Below are 23,111 nucleotides of genomic sequence, written 5' to 3' on the forward strand. Positions count from 1 at the left end.
AATTGATCTTAAAGGTCTTGGCAGGGGGAGGGGTTCAACGGTGGGGAGAATTGGGGGACTTTTATTCCTCCAGACTGCATGATGTTTAAGGGAGACTTTCTTGATCTGGTTGGGCAGTGAGTGAGAGAGCATTAGACTTAGGGGACAAATGTAACATGGTTAAAAAGATAAACCTCTTGCTTGGAGTTGGGGATGCTACAGGGATTTTGACTTACGAGGGTCGGTGATAGTGGATACCCACTCACTCAAGGAAGTGACCTCAACAAAAAGAGAGGCTAGGGGCCGAAAGGCTCGAAAGTAAGAGCGTTAATTCTTTTATTGAGGTTTATGTTTAGCTTATTTATGGATATTCATTATATTTATTTTAATTAATTATTTTGTTTTTTTTCAACGAATGAGTTACACATCAGTTTAATAAGTCTCTGTTAATAATATAATTAGTATTCTTAGCATTTCTCTTTACTATAATATACTTACAAATTTATATGACAACCCACATTTTAAAGATATAGGTGTCACGTGAACTACTACGTGACAATCTATATTTTAGTGACTGATATAGTAAATGCAACATGAACTAGCATATCAATTTGTAAATAATTTATAATAAAAATTATACTACTGCTAACAACATTATTTTTTCTAAAACATTTTTTTAAAAATAAATCAAAAATAAAAAGGGAGTTATATCGAGTGAGATCCGAAGCGAGGAAAAATTGAGAGTGAAATTTGAACTAATGACCTTTATTTCATGAAACATGATTCTCAGTCAATTAAATTATCTCTTATAGACCATATATTCAGGCATATAAATAAGAGTATAGACACCTTTCAAGGGTACTAAGCCTAGCAAAGAAATTGCTTAAAAAACAAACAAACAAACCAAAGTCATTCAATATGGGAGAGGGGAAATGCTGAAATGAGGATAAACATCAAAGCAAAAGCATCCTGCATCTATTAGTCAGAAAGGTGTACTGAAAGTCTGCATGTTTCTTTACCGATGAATCGCAAAAGAACCTTTTTCTTGCTTCATTTGGATTCGCTTTAGCTCCGAGTCTCACGAGCTAGTACATGAACTTTTCTTCGTGACAAGGCCAAGATGCTAAACTTAGCGAGGAAGTTGCTCAGCAAAAGAATAATAATAATAAACTAAAGCAAGAAGTTAAACACCAAAGCATATATTTGTTTGAGAATATTATATTTTTATTTTATAATTGTTTAATACTGTTGATGTGACACTATTAATCGGTTATTATATATATTTTCATTTAAATAATAATTAATTCAATAATTAGTTGAGAGTATTATGTCATTTTTAAATGAATGTTAAATTAAATTACAATATCTAACCTTTTTTTCTTGTGAAAAAAGGTATTCATTTGTACCAATTTTATTTACCAATTGTTAATGCAATGAACATCTACAAAAACCTCAAGTTGCCTTTCGAGGAAGAGCTTCGCTTGCACCTACAAAATAAAGGAGGAGTTGGTTATACGGCCACCAATTTGGAGACCGAAGATGCTTCAACAGTCAAGTTAATAAGGAGATTGAGGGAGAGTTGATCGTTGCAGTGTATCCCATGGGAGCAGTGGTGCATCCTGCTATTGGTCTTGGGCATGATGTAGAGTTATCCATATGTACATCTTTTTAAGCCTATTTGAACTCTTTTAACAGTTGGACTTCAAAACCCCGTTGTTGTGTTGTAAACCCCTTCCTTAAATCCTAGTTGTAAGATAACTTAGTAAATTGGTATTAAAGTTATTTAGTAACGCATCATGTGGTAATGTCAGCACCATATGAACATCATTGGTTTAAGGAGGGGGGGGAGAGGAAGATAAAGAGAGAGAGAGTTTAACACTTTGGTCCTATGTTGAGAAAATGAGTAGCTCACATAGATAGTAAGTGGTTTATAATAGATACTTATAAGTTCTAAGTTCCACATAATTTACTTATTAAATGAAATTAGGCTTTTTAAGTGATTATGATAAAGCTCTAAATTGACTAATTTTTTTTATAATCATGACATAAATGTAATTAGCATTTTTTTTTTTTTTTTTTTTAAGATCATTACATTTGTGGTATGGTCAAGCCAATAAATCGCAAAAAAAACCTTTTGCTTGCTTCGTTCGGATTCACTTTAGAGCATGGAATCACAGTATATGCACCTTTTTTCTTGACAAGGCTTAAAGTTGCTCAAGAAAAAAAAACAAAAAAAATTAAACAAGAAGCATTTACCAAGTAAGAAAAGTAATCCCATGTTTGATTTTGATTTTGATTTTGATTTTATAATTGTTCAACAATATTGTTAATGTTGCACTTCAAATTAACCATCACTTTTTTTTATTAAAAAAAAAAAAAACAATAGTATTTTTCTTAATTTTTTTTTTTTAAGCAAAAAATGGTAGGTCGGGAAGATTAATTGTAGTTATCCTATCTAGGCGTGACCATAATAGCACCTACCCGCTGAAAGCCGCACATGAGAAGCCTAAATAGTAAAAACTACATGCGTTCCCTCAAGTCCGACTGAGCCATAATCTGATTCAGTCTCATCAAAAAATCAATGAAAATTCAAGTCGGTTAATACTAATCAAGCATATATAAAAATTCTCCATTGCAAAAATTTGAACTCACACCTTAACATATGTTTTAACCAATTAAAAGTTTTCTTAAGCCATTCAATCAGTACCGTTGATGGTTTAACAATAGTTAGGTAAGAGTACGAGATGGTCTTATTAAATGGATGTGAGATAAAATTTTCTTGTTTTGGATTTCACTTTAGCTCAAAATCTCAGTGCATTTCAACTCTTTTCTTGGAGTAATCCTATATATAAAATATATATATATTCTCACTCCACTTTTCTATTTTCACACTTTGTAAGTGAGTTGTAAAACTATTATTAAATTGAAGTTTAATAGTGATATATGATAATTTTTAAAAATGAAAATGAAAATAAAAAAGTGAACGACACCCAATCTTGTATAGATTGGACACGTCGGAAGAACCTCCTTGGGAAGAGCTTTTTAAGTGTACAACATCAGACAAACTCTGAAAAAAAATCAACAACACCATCACATCATATAATGATTCATGCACCTTCACTAATTTATTACCCCTCAAATTTACAGAATAAACAAGTACCAAAAATAATAAATTAAATTAATATATATTTATATTTAAATACAAAATTAACTCCAAATCCACGTACGCCTTTCTACTATTCTCTCTCTATATATATAACTAAAACTAAAAGCGGGAAACGCCTCACATTTGCTCCCGTTGAAGGACTCGCAAACACTCTCTCTCTCTCTCTCCGTGTGTTCAGACTGATCCTCTTACTCTAATGTCGGACCCTTGGTCTGCACAAGTGCCGCTCCCTGACGCGGTGGAGCAACTGCTCGAGGATATCTGCAGGAAGCAGACGCAGAAGCCCCCAGCCGCCGACGTGCGGCTGAAGCTAGCCTCGCTAGGCGAGGAAGCGGCTCTGGAGATCCTCCGTAAGATATCGGCCTCTGTCATCAAGACCACCCTCAGCGCATTCATAGTCTACATGATAAAAAACGACTCCCCTCAGAGACTTGCCCCCGTCTCTCCTCTTCGCACTCCCTCCTCTCCTTCCCGCCTCATGTTCAGCCCGCCACAAGGTACGTAAACCCATCTAAATTTTGCTCTCTCATTCTGTCCACACCATCGACATGCGAGTGTTTTTGCATTTGGGGTCACTGCTTATTTCTTCGGGATTTTTTCAATGACCACTGGATATAACTTGTTGAAATGCTGCTTTTAAACGAATCAACTCTCTCTCGGAGTGTTCTTTTTCTTCTGGCTCTGTTTGGCTACAAGGAAATGTTATTTATTTTTCCTTTCCCTCATTTTTACTGAAAAATTGAGGGTCTATACTTGCCTTTTCACTGTTGCAGTTTAAGAGACTAGTCCGCTGGTTTTCTAACCTATGCTTTAAATGATCTTTTTATGGTTAAATATAGAGCTATTTTTGTACACTTTGAAGTAGAAGTTTTACTGGGGGAAATTAGTTTAATTTGTATGATGCCCTTTCTTGATTTCATTCCATATGCTATAAACCAAATAGTATTATATGATTTTTTTTGGGTACATTTTGTGCACTTGAGTTGTGCTGTTACTCACACTCCAATAATAATAATTCAAGGGAATCTGAGAGGCTCACCCTCATCAAGTTTGAGGTCAGAGAGTGCTGTTCGTCTCAAGTTAGCGGCCTGGGGAGAACTTGAATTCAGAAAGGCATTTCTAATACTGAGTTATATTGGGGAGTAAGTTTTCCTCTCTTTCTACTGGTAGTTGTGGTTACTGCATACTATGCTCATGCTAAGCTACTTTTTTTCTACAGAAACCAGCTCGAGGATATTGATGATATTTCTGCAGATGAAATTAGGAGTCTGAAACATTTGGGGATGGTACATTTTGAAGAAAGAGTTTGGGAAGCCTTGGGAAAAAAATATATTGACAAAGAAGACCGGCGAATGGTGAATGTTATGTTCTAGTTGTTGTTGACCTATGATGCTTACCGTTTCTTGACTAATTTCTTAATGCCTGAGATGTCCACTGAATATATATAAAAGCTTGAAGTTGCTTTCCTCTTCATATTATTAATGATAAAGTAGTTTTTGTTTTTTACTCTCGAAAAGAAGTTCTGTTTATCTGAAACAGTAATGCATGTACTTGTGACTTGATTCAAATAATCGGAAGGAACCTACAAATGCTATTTTTATGAAGTGATATCTTAACAATTATTAGGGTTTCTGAGTACATAAAATAGACAGCCATGTCTTCTATGTTCTCTTTGCTCTTTCATGTCTTCATATTATTAATGATAAAGTAGTTTTTTTTTTTTCCTCTCGAAAAAGAAGTTCTGTTTATCTGAAACAGTAATGCGTGTACTTGTGACTTGATTCAAATAATCGGAAGGAACCTACAAATGCTATTTTGATGAAGTGATATCTTAACAATTAGTAGGGTTTCTACTTATCAAAAAAAACAATTAGTAGGGTTTCTGAGTACATAAAATAGACAGCCATGTCTTCTATGTTCTCTTTGCTCTTTTTTATTCCAGGTGATTCATTAAAGAGATGAATACATGGCCTCTTAATATATCCTCACATCAGTAAATTTGTTTGAGCTAGGAATCTTTTGTTGTGTGCTTGGATATGTGAGAAAGAGAGAGAGATGAATACATGGCCTCTTAATATATCCTCACATCAGTAAATTTGTTTGAGGTAGGAATCTGTTGTTGTGTGCTTGGATATGAGAGAGAGAGAGAGAGAGAGGATTTAATCTTGGAAATGTGCTATATCCTAAAGTTTAAACCATAATTACTAAGGAGTGCAGAAGCAATTTATAAAGCACAAGCTGAAACCCGTGAAATCAAAGGGCATTATTTGAATGCTGGTGGTAACAAGTTGCTTCAATTCAAAATCTGATTTTCAATGAGAAGAAATCTAACTATTCTCCAATTACTATAATTAGAACCCTCCTACCTGTTTCTATTAGCATTTTTTGTGCAAAATTGACTATGCTTTCTAAACTTTATTGAACTAATCCAGTTATTGGATAAATGGAATTTAATTAGAAAATATGAATGTTATCTTATGTCTTATGGTGGATAAATTTCAAATAAGGGTTTAATTATATTCTTGAGCCTTGAATTGAGACTTTTGAGAGGTAAATGCTCTCCAGCTGTTGACTTCTTTTTTGTAGTCATGAGCCTCCCTTGTATCAACTGCAATATTTGCTTAACCCTTTTCTGTTTTTGGGGTCTTGCAGACTCTTGATTGGGATGCGAAAAAGACACATCTGTATCATTGTCACGTTTCTCTGGATGGGAAATACAGGTTCAAGGTCTGTATGTATCCTCCACTGTATATGTAGAGCATGCCCAAACACAAGCAGATACATGTATGTGATCGCATAAACTTTACTCATGGAAGTTTACCTCAATAAATTTATTAAGGTTCAGTGGGAAGCTGTATTCTAGGCCATCATAACTTAATTTTCCTCATGGAAATGTAATACAAGTACATGCATGAGACACTACTATTGTAAATTATCATATATCTTCTTTTCGCCTTTAGTGGAGCCTTTCTTTATATACATCCTGTGTACTAGGGTTGTGCTTCTCTGGCGTTTCAATGAATTAATTATTTATCCAAAAAAATTATCATGGAGGAAAGTTGTGCCTTCTGGGTTCAGATTTTTGGGTGGCTGTGATTTATAGTAATTCATGCCAGTGCACATCAAGTATTGGTAGTTGGCACTTTCTATTATGACAGGTTTGCATCTAAGTCCTGTTTGCTTCAAGGCTTGAGGTTGCATTGGTAGTGTGTGTTGTCTCGTTGTGAGCTAATCTTTTTCTGAAGAAAGGAGTTGTATTTGTTTTCTTAATAACATACATTTAGAGCCTGTTTGAGATTGTGTTAAGAAGCTTAAAAGTGCTTTTAATACATAAGAAGCTGTGCCAAGCAAAAAATGCGTCTGTTTGGTAAAAAAAAACATAAAAAACATTTTTTTGACTTTTTTGCCCTAAAAAGTCCAAAACACAGTTTTGGAGGAAGTTTGAAATGAGGCATTTTCTAAAAAACTTTTTTAGGCTTTTTCTATAGATAAAAGCTCTATTTTCTAATGCAATTCTAAACAGGCTCTTAAACAACACAAAGTACTTGATCAATACATTGTCACTGAAAAGCAATATTTTGTGGATCTCATGCATTTATGCTCTTAACTTCTTCACAAAGTAATACGTTCTTATAAATTGACAACTTCATGTTTCAGTTCTTCATTATAAAGAGAATTCTACTATTAATTTATCACCTCAAGACATTTTGTACGAAATATATTGTTGTTTCATTTGACCATATTCAGGGCCCCTATTTACACAAGACAAAAACTCACCTACAAAGAGTTTTAGGAGATGAGAATGTCTTAGCTGTGAAGTTTGCTGAAGAGGTGGCAGGCAGGAGAATCTTTTCCTCGGATTATTATTCTATGTACCAAAAGATTGCAAGAGAAGGGATTCGTGTTGGTTCCCATCATTATTGTTTTTTTGGTAAGCTATTCTTTATGCCATTTGTGAATGAACTTTACATTTTTGGTTAGTTCTTGTTTTCTTCTTTTTACTTCTCATTGTTATTTGAACTGTACTATTTTCAGAAGCAATTCAATTTAGGATGTGCACTTTATACTTTACGATTTTAATATTATGCATACAAAAACACGTTTTGGATCCTTGTCCCATTTCTGATGTACTTTTCCATTACTTTACTTATCAATGAAATTTTTGCCCTTCCTCGTGTTTGTAGTGTGATTTCCTTGTTTGAAAGGACCAACTTTGTGTAAAGCGAGTAAGAGAGAGTTGTAAAATCTTGATAATTTTTTTTCCTTGTGCTGTCTCTCACATATGATTAAAACAAGAAGTAGCTACCTGGAATTTATGACTGTGGATGTACAGATTCACCTTCACACATGCACACTGCACACAGGCCCTGCAAGTTCATCCCTACCTAACTTGTTTGCGTATATGGTCTTGAGGTTTTTAAGGATCCCCTTTTTTTTTTTTTTTTTTTGGCTATTTTGTTATTCTTATTACAGATAACAAATTTGAGTTTGTCAATTCCTTTTGTTGGAAATAGGACCAAGTAAGAGTTCAAGTAGTGGTGCATGGTTCCTCTTTGTTAGACCCAAGAACGGAATTTTAGTTTGGGGTGGAGGGGCAAAACTAAAAAAAAAAAGATATTTGGGGGGTAATTTTTTTTTTTTTGGGGGGGTCCATCTCATAAAAATCATTAAATTTAAATGACTTTTTAAAATTTTGTAGCCCCCCAGCGAAAGGGTGGTTCTGCCCCTGGTCAGATCCTATATTTTTCCATTGCTTGTTATCTTATTCGAGTCATAATTTGGTTTCCAGTGACACGTAAATTGATAAAACAATTTTTTTATTTTATCAATTTGGCTATTAAAAGACCTATCATAATTAACACTTTCTTGATATGTTTATTGGTCAGTGTTTAAAGATGGTGGCAAAGAAGAAAAGAAGAAAAACCCAAGTTCTTCACCAGTCAAATGTTATTTCATTCGCATGGAGTCTAATGCTACTTTTGATCAGGGCAAATATATATTACCTAGGAAAACAGTTTATGAAGCAAGATCCGTATTTATGCATGCACATGGATTGCCTAGTGTGACCCGTTTTATGGCCAGGTATGTAAAACAATTCAAGGCATCTCTTTTTCAGAGCCATATCTAAGCATTTCCTCAAGGCTTTGTGTGTATTACCTTTATTCCGAAATCAGGTTTTCTCTTATCTTGTCCAAGACCGTAAAGCTAGATGTTGATTTAGCATCTGTTAATATTGAAGATATTGAAGATGTACTTTGCAAGGTATGATCTTTGAATTATTTGTCCTGTGAGATTTCTTCCATTCTGTGAATGTAGTTATGTTCAATAGTTTTTACTAATTCCATGAACATGCATTGTACCTTTTTTTCTTTCTTTCCTCTTTGGGTGAATTGCAGGATAGAGATGGCAAAATTGTCTATGATAAAGATGATAAACCTCGTATACATACAGATGGAACTGGTTTCATATCTGAGGATTTAGCTTTGCTTTGCCCTCATAATTTTTATAAAGGAGAGCAAATCAGAGATGAACATATTGAGGTTTGTGATACTGGATTGTTTCCTTTTAAGATTCATTTTGACTGCCTATATGATGCAGTTTGAAGTGACGAACATAAAAAAAGTTTAGTTTCTTGGAACTGATACCAGTTTACATTAACTGATCTGAATTATAAACACATGGCTGGATGTTTTATATTCCATTTTGTCTTCTTGTCTTTTGTATTTTTTTTAAACTAGTATGTCCTCTAATCTTCTGTTACATAACTTATCTTTTGACTAATGGTCTCTTTTAATATTATTAGAGAAGTTCCAATCCTGGTGAACTTGTGGGTAAGCTTTTGGCAATGATGAAACAACCAGAATCTCAAACCCGAGAACCGGTATGTTGATCTAGTACTGGAGCATGATTTTCTCTTTTTGAGTCTTTATTGATGTGTTTCCTTTATTTTGGGCTTGGAATTCTTTCTATTCTTTCTCACTTCTTTTTTGGCTGTTTTCTAGCCTTTGCTGATCCAGTTCCGTCTCTTTAACAACGGCCGTGCTATCAAGGGAACTGTTTTAGTCAATAAAAAGGTAGTTTTATTGTCAGTTTCTATTGGAGAAAAGAATGTATTGGTTTGTCATCTCTAAAAGTTACTTCCAAAGGATCCAGCTTTAACTGAAAATGAATATGCTTGCTATGCCCACAAACAAAGTAATGACGAGTCTAGAATGCAATATTTCTTCAATTTAGTGCTGATGGATGACCTTATAGTTGGAATTTTATTGGAGTAGAATGTTTTAATTTGTATGGAACATATTGACTTGGGCCATTAGTGGAACAGATTAGACTACACTGCCAACATGACCTTGATGCTATTGGTTTAATCATATATCACCTGACTGTATGTATGCCTCTTTCACTGTAATATATTAGGATCTTGAATAACTTTGATAAAATATCATTTTTGGCCAATATTAATTGGAAATCACCTCCAATTTCTATTCAATAATCATGCAATTTTTTTTCTTCCCATAATTGAATATCATTCAACCTCAATAATAGGTTTATTTCTAATAATTATGTAAATTTGAAAACTTCTTGCGATACTCCAGGAAAATAGTCTCACATTAAGTGGGTGGATTGTGAAGGTCTTGCATGAATGTCACATCCCACATTGGTTCTTTACTATGTGAAATTGGGCTTTATAAGTGAATTTAGGAACTCCAATTCTATTTCAATTAGTTCTTTTGGAATAATAGCACAAATGTGGTTAACTCTTTCTCTTGAGTTTTGAAAAATGGTATTAGAGCAACCTTGTAACATCATGTGGTGCTGTGGCATTATATGATGTAGATTTTGAAGAAGGCGTTAGGGATTTGAATTGGAAATATTGTGACACCCCAGAAAAGTAGTCCCACATTGGGTGGGTGGATTGAAAAGATATTACTGCATGAGTGCCAAGTTCCTCATTGGTTCTTTACTATGTGAGACTACCTTTGTAAGTGATTTTAGACACTCCAATTGTATCTTGACTGGTCCTTTTGAAGTAATAGCTCGTATGTAGCTAGCATTTTTCGTAGGTCATGACATTTGTGCAGTTATTCTCTATTGTTAGTGTAATACATTATGCACATCACTTCAAGGTAAATGGTACTAATTTTAGTTTTGATTTCTAATATGTTGTGTTTGTTGAAGATCCTAAATGACAATAGTAATTGGCTGCTGTGTCTTTTCTTATTTATTTTTTGTTCTTGATCTAGTTTCTTTTTTCTTTTTCTTATGTTGCATACCCTTTTTGGTTTTTTGTATTCGAATTTTGTAGCTTCCTCCTCGCACAATTCAAGTTCGACCTTCAATGGTTAAAGTTTGCACAGATCCCAAACTTTCAAATGTTAGAACAGTGAATTCATTTGAGATAGTAGGAACCAGGTACTTATCATTTGACCCTTTTACATGATTTTGCAATTTATGTCCTCTTCAGTTGACATGGTAGTTATTTCCATTATAATCTTGTTAATAAGGTATCATTTTATCTGAATTTACTTCGAAAATGGCCTATTTTTGGAACTATCAAATGTGCTCCAGGTTCAAAATGGAGAAAAGGAAAATCATAATTATTCAGAAAAAGGGGATATTTAAATTTTTGTACTTCATGCTGATATTTGTAAGTTAATTGCTTATGGTGCAGGAAGTTTACCTAGGATGGTGTCTTAGAAATGTGCGAATGTAATTATTTGCATGTAGGTAAAACTTGGGGTTGATGAAGAGTCAACCATTGCCTGGCAACAATTGAATCAATATGTAAAGTAGGGTAAATTTCATTTCCTCACCAAAACTATGAGGCTAATTTATAGTATCTCCCCTTCCGTTAAAGCTTTTTGGGTTAAATGCTTTTTTTAGTACATGTGTTTTGCCTCGTTATCAAATAGCTACCTCAATTTGCAAGTATCACAAATGGTATATGTGGACATCTTATAAATGCAGTTGGTACTTTCCTACATTTTTCATCCAAAAACTTAACGACCGTCATGTCAAACCTATCAATGACTGTCTGTCACATGTCCCATATGCCACATTAGTATTATTTTAAATTTTATGAGAATCTTGTTGATAGAAAGGTTTTAAACCCCACATATTTTGACAATAAGAAAGATCCTACCAAATATGTGTCCATTTTCACGGTAGTAGTGAGATGGAACTGCCCTTGGAAATCCAACAAATCTTTGACATGTCGAGAAAGTTTTAACTATAAACTCTGTTGGCCTTGTACCATGAGGCAGTGAAATAAGCTACCACGGCGACAGATCAATTATACTCTCCGTTGAAAACAGCAACACCCTGCTGAGAACCTTTTAAGTAGCGACAGCAACCTTACAACTCCCGCACCTCCCTACCACATTTCAAGTCCAGCGTTCAATGGAAAGACTTCCAATAAATAGGGTTCATGAGGCAGAGACACCATTAATTGCCATGATTTGTAGGCACGTATATTTGACAATTGGCATGTTGGACACTTGAGGACATGAGACCTGTATCTGCTATGTCTGGCACTTGTTTTGAGACTGCTAATAAGTTCACCTTCTTGACATGTCCTCATGTCTTGATTTGCTAGTTGCAGAGCTGACACCAAGTGTGCATTGAAACTTGATACTCTTTATGTCTGCAAATCATGGGCAAATACCCATTTTTGCCAAAGTGGTCTGGAAATGTGAAACACATTCCTTAAGTAAGGCATCGATGCCCAACCAATCGGATCTGTATGTTGGTGGGCAAAGAAACTAGTAGTGATGATTGAGATTGAGTTTTCTATGCTAATTATGGAAAAATTAACTCGGGAATTTAAATTTTACTTACTATTGAATTAATTGATAAAAAGTAGTTCTTGGTTGATGTGGTTGACTCTAAAAGATTTCGCCCAAAGACTGGCTATATTAGTACAAAGTGTGATATTATAATTTACATGGGAAATCATTTTCAGCAGATGCTTGTTCAAGATTTGAGACATAACAATAAGAGTCTTACAATATTACAATTCTATGGTTTGCTTGTATTGATTTCAGTTTTGATCATATTATTTATCATGAAGAAAACAGTCAGATATATTGAAGTGCTACTACTGTTTATTTTCTATTGTTTAAGGCGGTGTTCTAATCTGACAGCAATAAGCCCAAGAGAACATTTTTATCAAGGTATTTGATTGCACTTTTAAGCTATGGAGGGGTCCCAAAGGAATATTTCACTGATATAGTTATAAACGCTTTAAAGGATGCTCATGGCGTTTTCTCCGATAAGCGTGCAGCACTAAAAGGTAGTCTTTCTAATAAAGCTTGTAGCTTATGGGTTGCCATAATGTTTCTCTTATCTTTGGTACTATTGTTACTATGATTACTATCACTGTTATGTTTACCGTTAATGTTACCATTATTATTTCTGGCATTATTGGAAGCAAAATCATATGTTTTGCAATCTTTCTATGCATTCATTGACCATTGTGGCATTAAATTATTATTTTTTCCGTGTTGAATGTTTTTATTTGCTTCTTATTGGCTTTTCCCAATCTCACCAAAAGAGTGATAATACTTGTCTGTTTCAATTGCTTCTCTTTCAATGTACAACTCTTTGATGGATTTCCTTCAATTCGTTTGCTTTATGCAGTTTCCGTCTTCTATGGTGACATGGATGATTTTAGTGCAGCAAGAATGATTTTGTCAGGGATTCCTCTTGACGAAACATTTTTGCAACATTGGCTGTCTAAATTGATGAAGGAGGAAAAAAGAAGTCTTGGAGGAGGAAAGCTTCCGGTACCTGAATCTTACTATTTAATGGGGACTGCTGATCCCACTGGAATCCTTGAGAGTGATGAAGTTTGTGTTATTCTGTACGTATTCTGTTTAACATGTTTTTCATTTTTATATGGTTGAAACCATTTGAGCATTTAAGAAAAAAGGACAAAGTAACCATACCAGTATTGAACAACAAATATTTTGAAATTTATATTCCAGCAGCTATATTTTATTGAAAATTTTGAAAGATTTCGTAGTTATACTTCGCTTTGATCTCTAAACCGCACTACTACAAAGAGAATTTGTCCGTCTAGTTCATGCTTTGCCGTTATGGTGGCATTGGATTACAATTTGTTGTTCAAATCAACATTCTTTTGCAGTTGGGTTGGGAATATATTGTATTTCTGATCTTTATATGTGCTACCATAAGTTTGCCTTTATTCATGTCCCTTAAAGTGTTGTTTTGATTAGGCATAACTTGCTACAGATAAAAGTTGTAAATTACAAAGCATTAAAAAAATGTCAGCCTGTGATGGGTGTGAATGATTTTCCTAAGTGTCACAAAATAAAAGTGAAGCAAAAACAATACTACAATAATATCCTTATGTGATGATAAAAAGGTTGTAGAGAATTCTATTTCTTGATTCGTTCTATGATGTGGTGTGCTATTTTAATCTTCCTTGGTTTGTCTTATTTATGATTAGTGACTTATTGTTCAGACCTTACTTTGCAAAGACTACATGAGTAGATACAGTTTCTATTTTCTTAATTATTATATGGTTTTTTGTCTATATGTAACTACTTCTGTGGCAATTGATAAGGTTTTTTTTTTGTACTTATTTTGTGTGCTTGTGTTCTTATCGTTGTTTCTTTTCTTTACACATTATATGTAGTGACAATGGACAAATTTCGGGGAAGATATTAGTCTACCGGAATCCTGGTTTACACTTCGGCGACATTCATGTTTTAAAGGCCACCTATGTGAAGGCCTTAGAATCTTTCATTGGAAACGCCAAGTATGCTATATTCTTCTCTTGTAAAGGTCCACGGTCCTTGGCAGACGAAATAGCAGGTGGTGATTTTGATGGTGACATGTATTGGGTCTCAAGAAACCCCCAGGTTGGCATTTTCATTTATTTTATTTTCAGATGATTTCTTCATTTCTCTGAAGTTTTCATTTTTTATATTTTTTTGGGTATAATCTCATTTTCTGAGTGTTCTGCAATCTTAATGGTTTTCTTATCTTTCGGTATTTTGCTTTCAATGTGTTCTTATAGGGTTTCTTTTTTTTCTTTTTTGTGAACCTCATAATTCAAGTCAAAATTTAGGGTTAACAAATTCAAATAATACTCTAAAAAGTATTTAAACTAAATACTTTAGGTCGAATACACAAGTCTTAGCTCAATTGATCTCATTCTAGGAATAGTGTTTCCGCTTGATATAGTTCTACTCTAGCTTTAGCAAGGCATTCTTTCTTATGTTATGTGTTAATTACTCTTCCTCATAATCAATGCTTTCCTGGCAATTACTTTGTAACTTGTGACACGTTGTTTAAGAAAAGGCAAACATAGAACATGGTCTATTGTTGCATTGGAAATCTTCACTTTTAACTTCCAGAGTTTAAAAAGATTAGGCCCTCTAGGAGTACTACTCAATTAATGGCACTATATTTCAGTAAATTTTTTCCTCTTCCATCTCCTTCATCTTTTTATGGGGGGGGGTATCTCTTGACCAAAATGTTTCTTATTTTCCTATGGATACTCTATTTTTTTAAAGCTTCTTTTATGCCAACGAAAAGTTTACAGTCAAAAGTATCCATAATTCTAGCTGAAAGTAGAGCATACTCTAGTTTTTCAGCAGAAGACTTGCACTCTTTCACCATTTCTAAAATATTGCCAAAATAGGCCATCAGTAATGTATTCCCTACTATTGGCCCAAGTCAGGCCCTTGTGTATCACAAAAAATGTACCTGGTTAACATCTCCCACTATTGTTCTTTAGCTAGTTTAGAGGTATGGTATATTGTATTGTGATGGATATTGGGGTCAATATGACCTAGGTTTTTTGAAGAAATTAAAGTGGTAGTTATCAAGTCTTTATTCAAGAAACACGGTAAGAACATGATCTTTAAACCTATGAAGCCTTCTTAACTGAGGATCATTTGTTTCCCCGAGTATTATGATGTACTAAATTGGCATTTCAATTGTTGCCCCTGTGTGCATGTGTGGGTATGATTTAATTTCTTTATACATTGAGCACTTATTATTGAAATTACTTCAGCTATTGGAATATTACAAAGGGAGTGAGCCTTGGACACCAATGCAAAATGTACCCAATCATAATGTACACGATAAAAAGCCAAGTGATTTTTCAGCTGAGAAACTTGAGGAAGAGCTTTTTAAACTGTTCCTGACAACTAGGTTTCAGCCAAGGTATGCACTTATTCATATATCTATTATTATGGATTATAAAATTAATGCAAATAGACTTTGACCAGATGTGTAATGAACAATTAAGGGTAATACTCCAGGGAAAATAGATTCTTTGAAAATCATTTTTGCTTTAAAATTGCTCCCCTTTTTGAAGTTTCAACTAATTGTTGGATCTCAAAAACCTTTTTTCTCTGGAGTACGAGTTTGTAACACTAAACTTAAATCCGACATAATGCATATAAATACGGTTTTTCATTCCACAATCAAGTTGTAGGGTTTCCTAGGTATTGTTTACGTCAAGAATCTGGAATGAAGATCAACCTTTATTATTTATGAAACCATGATGTTTTCTGCTGTTTACAGCTACGCTAAGAGTGTGGCAGCTGATAGCTGGTTGGCATTAATGGATCGGCTTCTGAGTCTAGGAGAGAATTGTATTGAAGAGAAAGATCACGTGAAGGCAAAGATACTTCAGTTGATTGATATTTACTATGATGCTTTAGATGCACCGAAAAAGGGTGGACGAAAGGTTAGTTCTGTTTCTGTTTTCTAGATAATCGGGACTTTCTACCAGTTCCAATATGGTTAGGTATGAAATTAGGCTGATTAACTTGTGAACTATTTATATCATGTACCTTCAGGCTTAAATTTTTCAAGGCTCACCACCACCTGGTACCTGACTTTTGAGCTTTTTTAACTTCAAAGCTTGATCTTACAGTAGATTGCATGTGGGTCATGCAGCAACCAGCAAATATGAGAAATGTATTAAAATAATAGAGGGGACTAGGAAGGGCTTTGAACCTGTGAACCAGCATGTTCTGCACATACCAGTTGTTTCGGTGGGGGTTGTATTAGGTTTTCAGTAGTTGAGTTCTGCATAAGTCGGATTAGACTTCAGTGTTTACATGAAATTAAATGTGAATAGGATTCATTTTCTGGACTAGAGGGATTGATGGAGGTCAGGGGGATGAGCTATGGGCAAAAGAGAAAGATGGTAAATCCCGCGGAGAGAACCCTTTAACCGTCTCATTTGTCATGGTAGTTGGCTTTGTTTGATTTGTTTGTGACGTGTGCCAAATAACCAAGCCATTGTTGTTATTAAAAACCTATCCTCTACTTATGTAAGAGCATATTTGGCCGACATTTGCAGGGCACTGGCTTGTGCTCACTTGGCTGAAGCAGAAGCATGCTGTTTTGATGAATAATTTCTTGAATTAGAAATTGCATGAGCTGGCGCTTGATGATTAATTTAGGACAGTACGTAGCAGGGTCATCAAAACTCATGAAAGTAGGTAACATATTAAGATTAGGAGAATTTAATGAGAAAATTTTGAAAAAAAATAATTTCTAGATATTCGTGCCTTCCCTTCAATAGGTGGTCTAAAATACTTTGATACTTCTTACAGCATTTGTTCCAAAGCTCTTATTTGCACTCAATAATTTGTGGGAGACCGTTCTGCTCATATGTATTTGACATATTAACCCCTGGTTGCTTGTACTCAATATAGTGATTATACCCTCACAGAAGATGTTTCTGATTATAAACTCCCGGAAGATGTTTCTATATTTTGAGTGATGGAGCTAATTCCTTGGTTGCATTCAAGGAATCAATTAATGCTTATAGTATGCCCGCTGTCTGGAGTGTAAGCCCTCTTGTTCAGCCTCCTGCTTGTCAGATGTATGTGTTGTCTCAAATTTTGAGGATGGATGGAAAGAAAAAGTTGTTACCTTCCGGATATAAATGAATTTGATTTAAGCAAATTCTAAGGCAACAATCTTATCAATAGGTGTTTTGGTGGTTAATGTGATGAAGTATGATTGAGCAATCAATAATTAATAAAATCTGAAGGGCTTTGCTGCTTTATTAGCGGTTTTATTTTCGTGATCCTTGATCTCCCAAGTTGCTTTGCAGTGACTGGTTCTACCTTGAATTTACTAATTTTTTTTTTTTCCCCTTTTCTTTCTAAATAGGTTGAAGTTCCAGAAGAATTGAAGGCAGATTTATTTCCACATTACATGGAGAGGGATAATTTTTACATTTCTACATCTATTTTGGGTGTAATATATGATACGGTTAAGTCATATCAATCAGAAGATCCATCAGTGAAAGGTGAGGATTTTCTAAATTAAGAAGGCAATTATTTTCCAATTATTCTTTCCCCCATGGTACGCTGACTGAAGATTGTCTATGCTATAAGTGAGCCAAAATAGGACAAATCTAATGTTTAGAGGATAGAAGAGAGGCAAATTATGTTCTACTGCATTCTTCATTTCTATATTGTTTGCTGATGAAAATGATAATATCGTATCATTAGAAGGCTTGAACATCATATGATGCTAATATATATACGTCGTGCTCTTCAGAAATTAGGAAACTCCCTTGTTTTGATGTTGAAGTCCCTAAAGCATGCTTGAACAAATGGAAGGAACACTACGAGCAATATAGGCAGGAGATGACTAACGCCTTGTGTAATGGTGATGAGGGCAAAAATGAGGCTGCTGACGAAGTCATAAAGAAGTATAAGAAGGTGAGGCTTTAGTTTATGCTTCTTAAATTCTCAAATTTGCACTCCTGTGGAAAAGTAAATTGTGCCTTGAAAGTTGAAACCCCTTTTCCCATTTCTTGCTTTGCTAACTATTTTCTTTGCAGATATTGTTTGGCGCTGCCGAATTTGAAGAAAGTGAAAGGGGGATGGAAGAAATATTTAGTGAGGCTCTTGCAATATATAACATCACTTATGATTTTGCTAAGAGCAAAGAATCTGCCAGATATTGTGGCTTTGCATGGAGAGTTGCAGGTCCAGCCCTACTCGAGTACCATGCCATGAAAAAAGGCGAAAAAGCCATTGTCTGTCTCCCATCTGTTTTGCGGGAGATCTTTAATTAACAGGATATTGGTATATTGTATCATAGTTATAAAGGACTTGAAATAGAGTCCTCCTATGCGGCTGCCAAAAGGCAGCGTAGCGCAGGACAGATATTAAAAAATAATAATAATAAAAAAATTTTGTTATTTTGTTATTTTTTGTTAGTTAAATTTATATGAGTTAATATTTAATTTTTAATGCCTCAAAATTTGTTTTTTTTTTATTCAAAACTAAAATTTAAGGTTGGAAGGTTAATTCTGTAGGGATTGAATTACTGAAAAGGGATTCGATCATCATAAATTTGGTGCTACCGCATCAAATTTGGTGCTAATACTTCAAATTTAGTGTTAATACTTTAAATTTGAATTTACTTTTAATATTTCTCTTCAATTTTTTTTTTTTTTTTTAAAAAAAAAAAGCCAGCAAAATGACATTTAAAAAAAAAAAGAATTTGGCCACGTCAACTTTAGCAGGCACTGGGATGATCCCTGGCTACCGAAAATCTCTAAAATATATATTGTAAATAATATGTATTATAGTGTAAAATATAGTATATTCAGCTTGTCAACTTTATTTGTCGCCGTTTTCTTTGTGAAAGCATTCATGATTTCGGAGTTTTATTTCTGCTTTTCCTTCCTTTGCCGAAACTATCATCTGGCTTATAGCCGCCCATTACCGAGATGGCCTTTGAAGAAGTTCGTGACGGTTCTGAGCCCTCAAGCTCCATGGGTTTGACTGCAATCCCTATTCGGGGCGAAGTCGGACCATGCAGAACACAATCTGGCGGAGCCTTGGTGGGCTGAGAGTTGAGAGTCTGAGGTGGAAGAGCATCGGCACCTCGATAGAATGTGGGAGGTTTATCATAAATCCTATTGTACGAGGAGGGTTGATATATTTGTGGCCAGGCTTCAGTTTCCAATTCCAAGCTAGGCTCAAGAGGTGTTGGACCGCTTGATCCTTGCACCCTCTCAACTAATGCCCAATGGTTGCTTCTGTGGTCATCTGTCCTCGGGAGCCAAAACCTGTTGTCGCCGCCATATCTTCCATATTGAGTAGTTACTTTTAACATATTTTCTTATAGTGCTAACATTATTTACGATTCACACTACAATTTTTTTTTTTTTTTCTCACTCCATTTCTTTCTTTCAATCTCTCTTCCCTTCTTTCTTTTGCATTCGCTCTCAACACAAAAGAATATCTTAAAAAAATAAATTGTAGAATAGAGAATTTGTCAGAGTGTATATAAAAAAATGACCAGTTAAAATAAAAATTTGTATTTTTTCAATAGCTATTTTAGCTATTCTCATTGGAATCATTCACATCGAGCTTTTTAAATTTGGTTTGTCTCAAATTGAAAAAACTCACAAAAATAGTAATTTAATAAGCTTTCAACTTTATTTCAAATTTAACTTTAATCAACAGGGCTCTCCAAATATCAAGTGTCAAAAAATGGAAGTTATTTAGTTTTTTAATCTTATATATTCATTTTCTTTTTCTCTCTCATCTACCAAAAACAAAAAAAGAATTAAAAAAATAAGAAAATAACAATATTTAACCAAAGTAGAGAAATATATAGAAAGTTTGATATTTGATTCATTTTAAAAGTGACTCTTTAAATTTAAAAACGTTAGTTTTTTTCTTCAAATTTAACTTTTATTTGAAAAGTTCAATATGAATGCTGTTATGAGCTATTTGTCGAAATGCCAAATCACATTAACCAATTTATATTATTATTATTATTATTATTATTTACAAATGACAAGTAGGTCATACGGCAAATATAGCCTAGAAACAATATTTTTATTCGATAGTGGGATAAATTGTATTCCTTTCTTAAACTCAGTTAGAAATTTGATAAACATGGAAATCACGTGTGTACCATTTTTGGATTTAGCCTTTTTTTTTTTTTTTTTTAATTTCTTTTTCTTTTTCCTGGAAAATGATAGCTAACGCGAGGAGGGGTCATGCAGGATCATCTAACAGGAAGTCCTACGCACTACGCAGAATCTCCCGACTTTCTCTCTTCCTCTCTCTCTCTCTCTCTCTCAACCGACTCTCGCTTCTTGCCGTTTCCGGTGGAATTCAAGGCTACGCCATCGGATACAGCACTTCCGTGTCTCCTTCGTCGTCGCGGGTGGCCGGATTTTCGCCAGAAAACGCCGAGAGATCCCAAACTCTTTTACGACGATTACCGTTGAATTGAACCATTCTTGGTGGGTAATCTGACCCCATCCAGTGAATTTAGATGTTGATTTTGGTTAATTTCATCTGGGTTATTGTGAATTTATCCTCTTCGGCCGATATATGGTTTGTGGGTTTGTTTGGTTGGATTTTTCCATTGAAGTTTAGAAATTTGAAACCGGGTTTCTTGATTTTTTTATTTGAGGTAATTTTGCGTGACTTAGAGGTTCATGATCTTGATGCGTAGAAAGCCTATGCAAGGTAAACCTCACAAGTTTTTAGCTGTTGGGACCTAAAATAATTTGTATTCGGATTCACTTTTTGTGGGTACCTCATTAAGACTTGGAATTTGTTAGGTTTCAAAATCAGGTATGCTATAATGGTGTGATTGCAGTAAGAAGATTTGGTGGTATAATGTTTCTTTGGAATGAGTTAAAATGAGAGGATATTTCAGGATGCAAGTGGGAAATGGCTCCTTTGAAATGCGTATGTTATTTAGGTGGCTTTTCTTCAATTCCTGAATGCATTAGTTTAGAGGTTTCCAACTATTGGTTGGTCATACGGCTTGGAATGAATGGTTACATACATACACTCTTTAGTATGATTTTCAACTTGGGTCGCTGTAATTTATGTTTTAGTGTATGCTTATACAGCTCTCATTTACGCTTTAATGGACATTGACTTCCATAAACTGATATAATGATACTTGATCAACTCTGTTGTTCATGCTCAAGTTCTATAACTTATAGCTTCTGAGTGCTTTTCAGTTTATAAAGAAAATTTTGTAAGACTCCATGACTGCTGGTATGGTAGAGGAAAAGTGGAATGGGATATAGGGGGTTTTGATGAAGTTTAGAAAGTTTTAGAAAGTGCCTTTTAAAGTTGGAAATAACTAAGCTATGAGTAGATGCTGATCATCTTAAGGTTGGAACACAATTGGAGGCTGTGTAACATTTAGTTGATGTAAAGAGGATTTTTTTTTGCTTGATTGTGCATTGATGGGCTAAATTCTAGTAGTATACTTGAGGAAATAAACAGCTTTGTGATTATAATTCTAATGAACTATAAAAGTTGTGATTTTCTATTTATTCTTACATATCCTTCTATTTTCCATGCACCAAGCAATTTTATCGTCTTTAAATATTTGACCTGTTTGTATATTTGGCTTAGATAGTTGGAAAGATGTCAGGCCAAAGCCAGCGCTTGACTGTGGTTCCCACTGTAACAATGCTTGGGATGATGAAAGCTCGCCTTGTTGGTGCTACAAGAGGTCATGCTCTTCTCAAAAAGAAGAGTGATGCTTTAACCGTTCAGTTCCGTCTGATTCTTAAAAAGATTGTCTCCACAAAAGAGTCAATGGGAGATGTCATGAAGACTGCGTCATTTGCCCTAACAGAGGCCAAGTATGTTGCTGGAGAGAACATCAAGCATGTTGTTCTCGAGAATGTTCAAAATGCATCTCTTAAAGTTCGATCAAGGCAAGAAAATATTGCTGGCGTCAGGCTCCCCAAGTTCGAGTATTTTACTGATGGTGAGACCAAGAATGCCCTCACTGGATTGGCTAGAGGTGGACAACAGGTTCAGCTGTGCCGTGCGGCTAATGTGAAAGCGATCGAGGTTCTTGTTGAGCTTGCTTCTCTTCAGACATCATTCTTAACACTTGATGATGCAATCAAGACCACCAATCGTAGGGTTAATGCACTAGAGAATGTTGTGAAGCCAAGGTTGGAGAACACCATAAGTTACATTAAGGCGGAGTTGGATGAGCTGGAAAGGGAGGATTTCTTCAGGTTAAAGAAGATACAGGGTTATAAGAAGAGGGCAATCGAGAAACAGCGTGAAACTGCCAAGCAGTTTGCTGAGGAGCAGGTTGCAGAGAAAGTATCTTTGCAGAAAGGGATTTCAATAAATGCAGCTCACAGCATGTTATCTGCAGCTTCTGAGAAGGATGAAGATATCATTTTCTGATTTGGGGGTTAGCTTATATGTTCTTCTCTAGAATGTATAGCTTTGACCGTGCTTCTCGTTTTGCCATCAAGCCCCCCCAAACCCAAGCTGGCACTTCACCCACCCCCCCAAAAATAAAAAAATTTTGCATGATCTTTTTAAGCCCAAACCCAACCTTGGGTCCTCCTCGTTTTCCTTGCTAATTTGGGTTATAGATGAATGTGGGCAAGTGATTTGGTGAAAGCAAATGGCAAATCTCGTTCATGATGTTTTTTAATTTGTTTTGTTTTTATTTGTGGGCAATATGTTGATTATCTTTTTATTAAGCACCTTATGTTAATTACTTATGTAATGGGTTTTCTTTTGTTTTGTTTTTGGTTATTTATTCAGGTGTTTTTTTTTAGCAAAACAAAACAGAAAATTAGTTGTTTGTCAAAATTAAAAAATGTTGTCATCTAATAATTAAGTCATTTAAGTTGCTTCATTTTAAGGTAGATGAATATCATCCCTCACGTCTGTTCGCAAAGGTTCCACTAATTAACCCAAAGAAAGAACACAAAAAATAAAGATATAAATCCATGTTCCAACAGTCAAAAGTAGTTTATTTAGATTGTTTCCATATAAATTTAGCTAAATTACTTATTTGGATTAAAAAAAAAAAAACTGCTAGGAATCCCAATCAGTTCACTGAAATAACCTTCATAGCAGTGAGTAGGGAATGGTTCCATCCGGACAAGGGTAACGTGGGAGAGCGGGTCCAAGTCCAAGAGCAA

General features: G+C 34.7%; 2 protein-coding genes across 3 annotated transcripts; both read left to right on the forward strand.

The window, feature by feature from the left end:
- Nucleotides 1–3,293: 3,293 nt before the first annotated feature.
- LOC132165285 (probable RNA-dependent RNA polymerase 5) lies at nt 3,294–18,312 on the forward strand. The gene is made up of 19 exons (XM_059575782.1): nt 3,294–3,642; nt 4,167–4,287; nt 4,365–4,500; nt 5,798–5,872; nt 6,893–7,076; nt 8,032–8,227; nt 8,320–8,407; nt 8,542–8,685; nt 8,949–9,026; nt 9,148–9,219; nt 10,452–10,558; nt 12,289–12,437; nt 12,785–13,007; nt 13,806–14,031; nt 15,192–15,343; nt 15,707–15,872; nt 17,315–17,453; nt 17,708–17,871; nt 17,994–18,312. Exons 1-19 carry the CDS (start codon nt 3,342–3,344, stop codon nt 18,228–18,230), a joined length of 2,958 nt encoding a protein of 985 aa, XP_059431765.1. The 5' UTR covers nt 3,294–3,341; the 3' UTR covers nt 18,231–18,312.
- Nucleotides 18,313–20,168: 1,856 nt separating this feature from the next.
- Nucleotides 20,169–22,708, forward strand: LOC132165531 (V-type proton ATPase subunit D-like). 2 transcript variants are annotated; one of them, XM_059576141.1, is made up of 2 exons: nt 20,169–20,423; nt 21,562–22,708. In XM_059576141.1, exon 2 carries the CDS (start codon nt 21,574–21,576, stop codon nt 22,357–22,359), a length of 786 nt encoding a protein of 261 aa, XP_059432124.1. In that variant the 5' UTR covers nt 20,169–20,423; nt 21,562–21,573; the 3' UTR covers nt 22,360–22,708. The 2 variants fall into 2 exon arrangements, with proteins under 2 accessions (XP_059432124.1, XP_059432125.1); XM_059576142.1 differs by having other exon boundaries at nt 21,566–22,708.
- The last annotated feature ends 403 nt before the right edge of the window (nt 22,709–23,111 follow it).

Source organism: Corylus avellana, chromosome ca11 (genome assembly GCF_901000735.1).
Source record: "Corylus avellana chromosome ca11, CavTom2PMs-1.0".
NCBI classification, from domain to species: domain Eukaryota; kingdom Viridiplantae; phylum Streptophyta; class Magnoliopsida; order Fagales; family Betulaceae; genus Corylus; species Corylus avellana.

Coding starts and splice junctions, on each gene's coding strand:
- LOC132165285 (XM_059575782.1), top strand. CDS start 3,342: ATGTCGGACCCTTGGTCTGCACAAGTGCCGCTCCCTGACGCGGTGGAG. Junction 12,438..12,784: donor TAAGCGTGCAGCACTAAAAG/GTAGTCTTTCTA, acceptor TGCTTTATGCAG/TTTCCGTCTTCTATGGTGAC. Junction 17,454..17,707: donor AGAAGATCCATCAGTGAAAG/GTGAGGATTTTC, acceptor CGTGCTCTTCAG/AAATTAGGAAACTCCCTTGT.
- LOC132165531 (XM_059576141.1), top strand. CDS start 21,574: ATGTCAGGCCAAAGCCAGCGCTTGACTGTGGTTCCCACTGTAACAATG.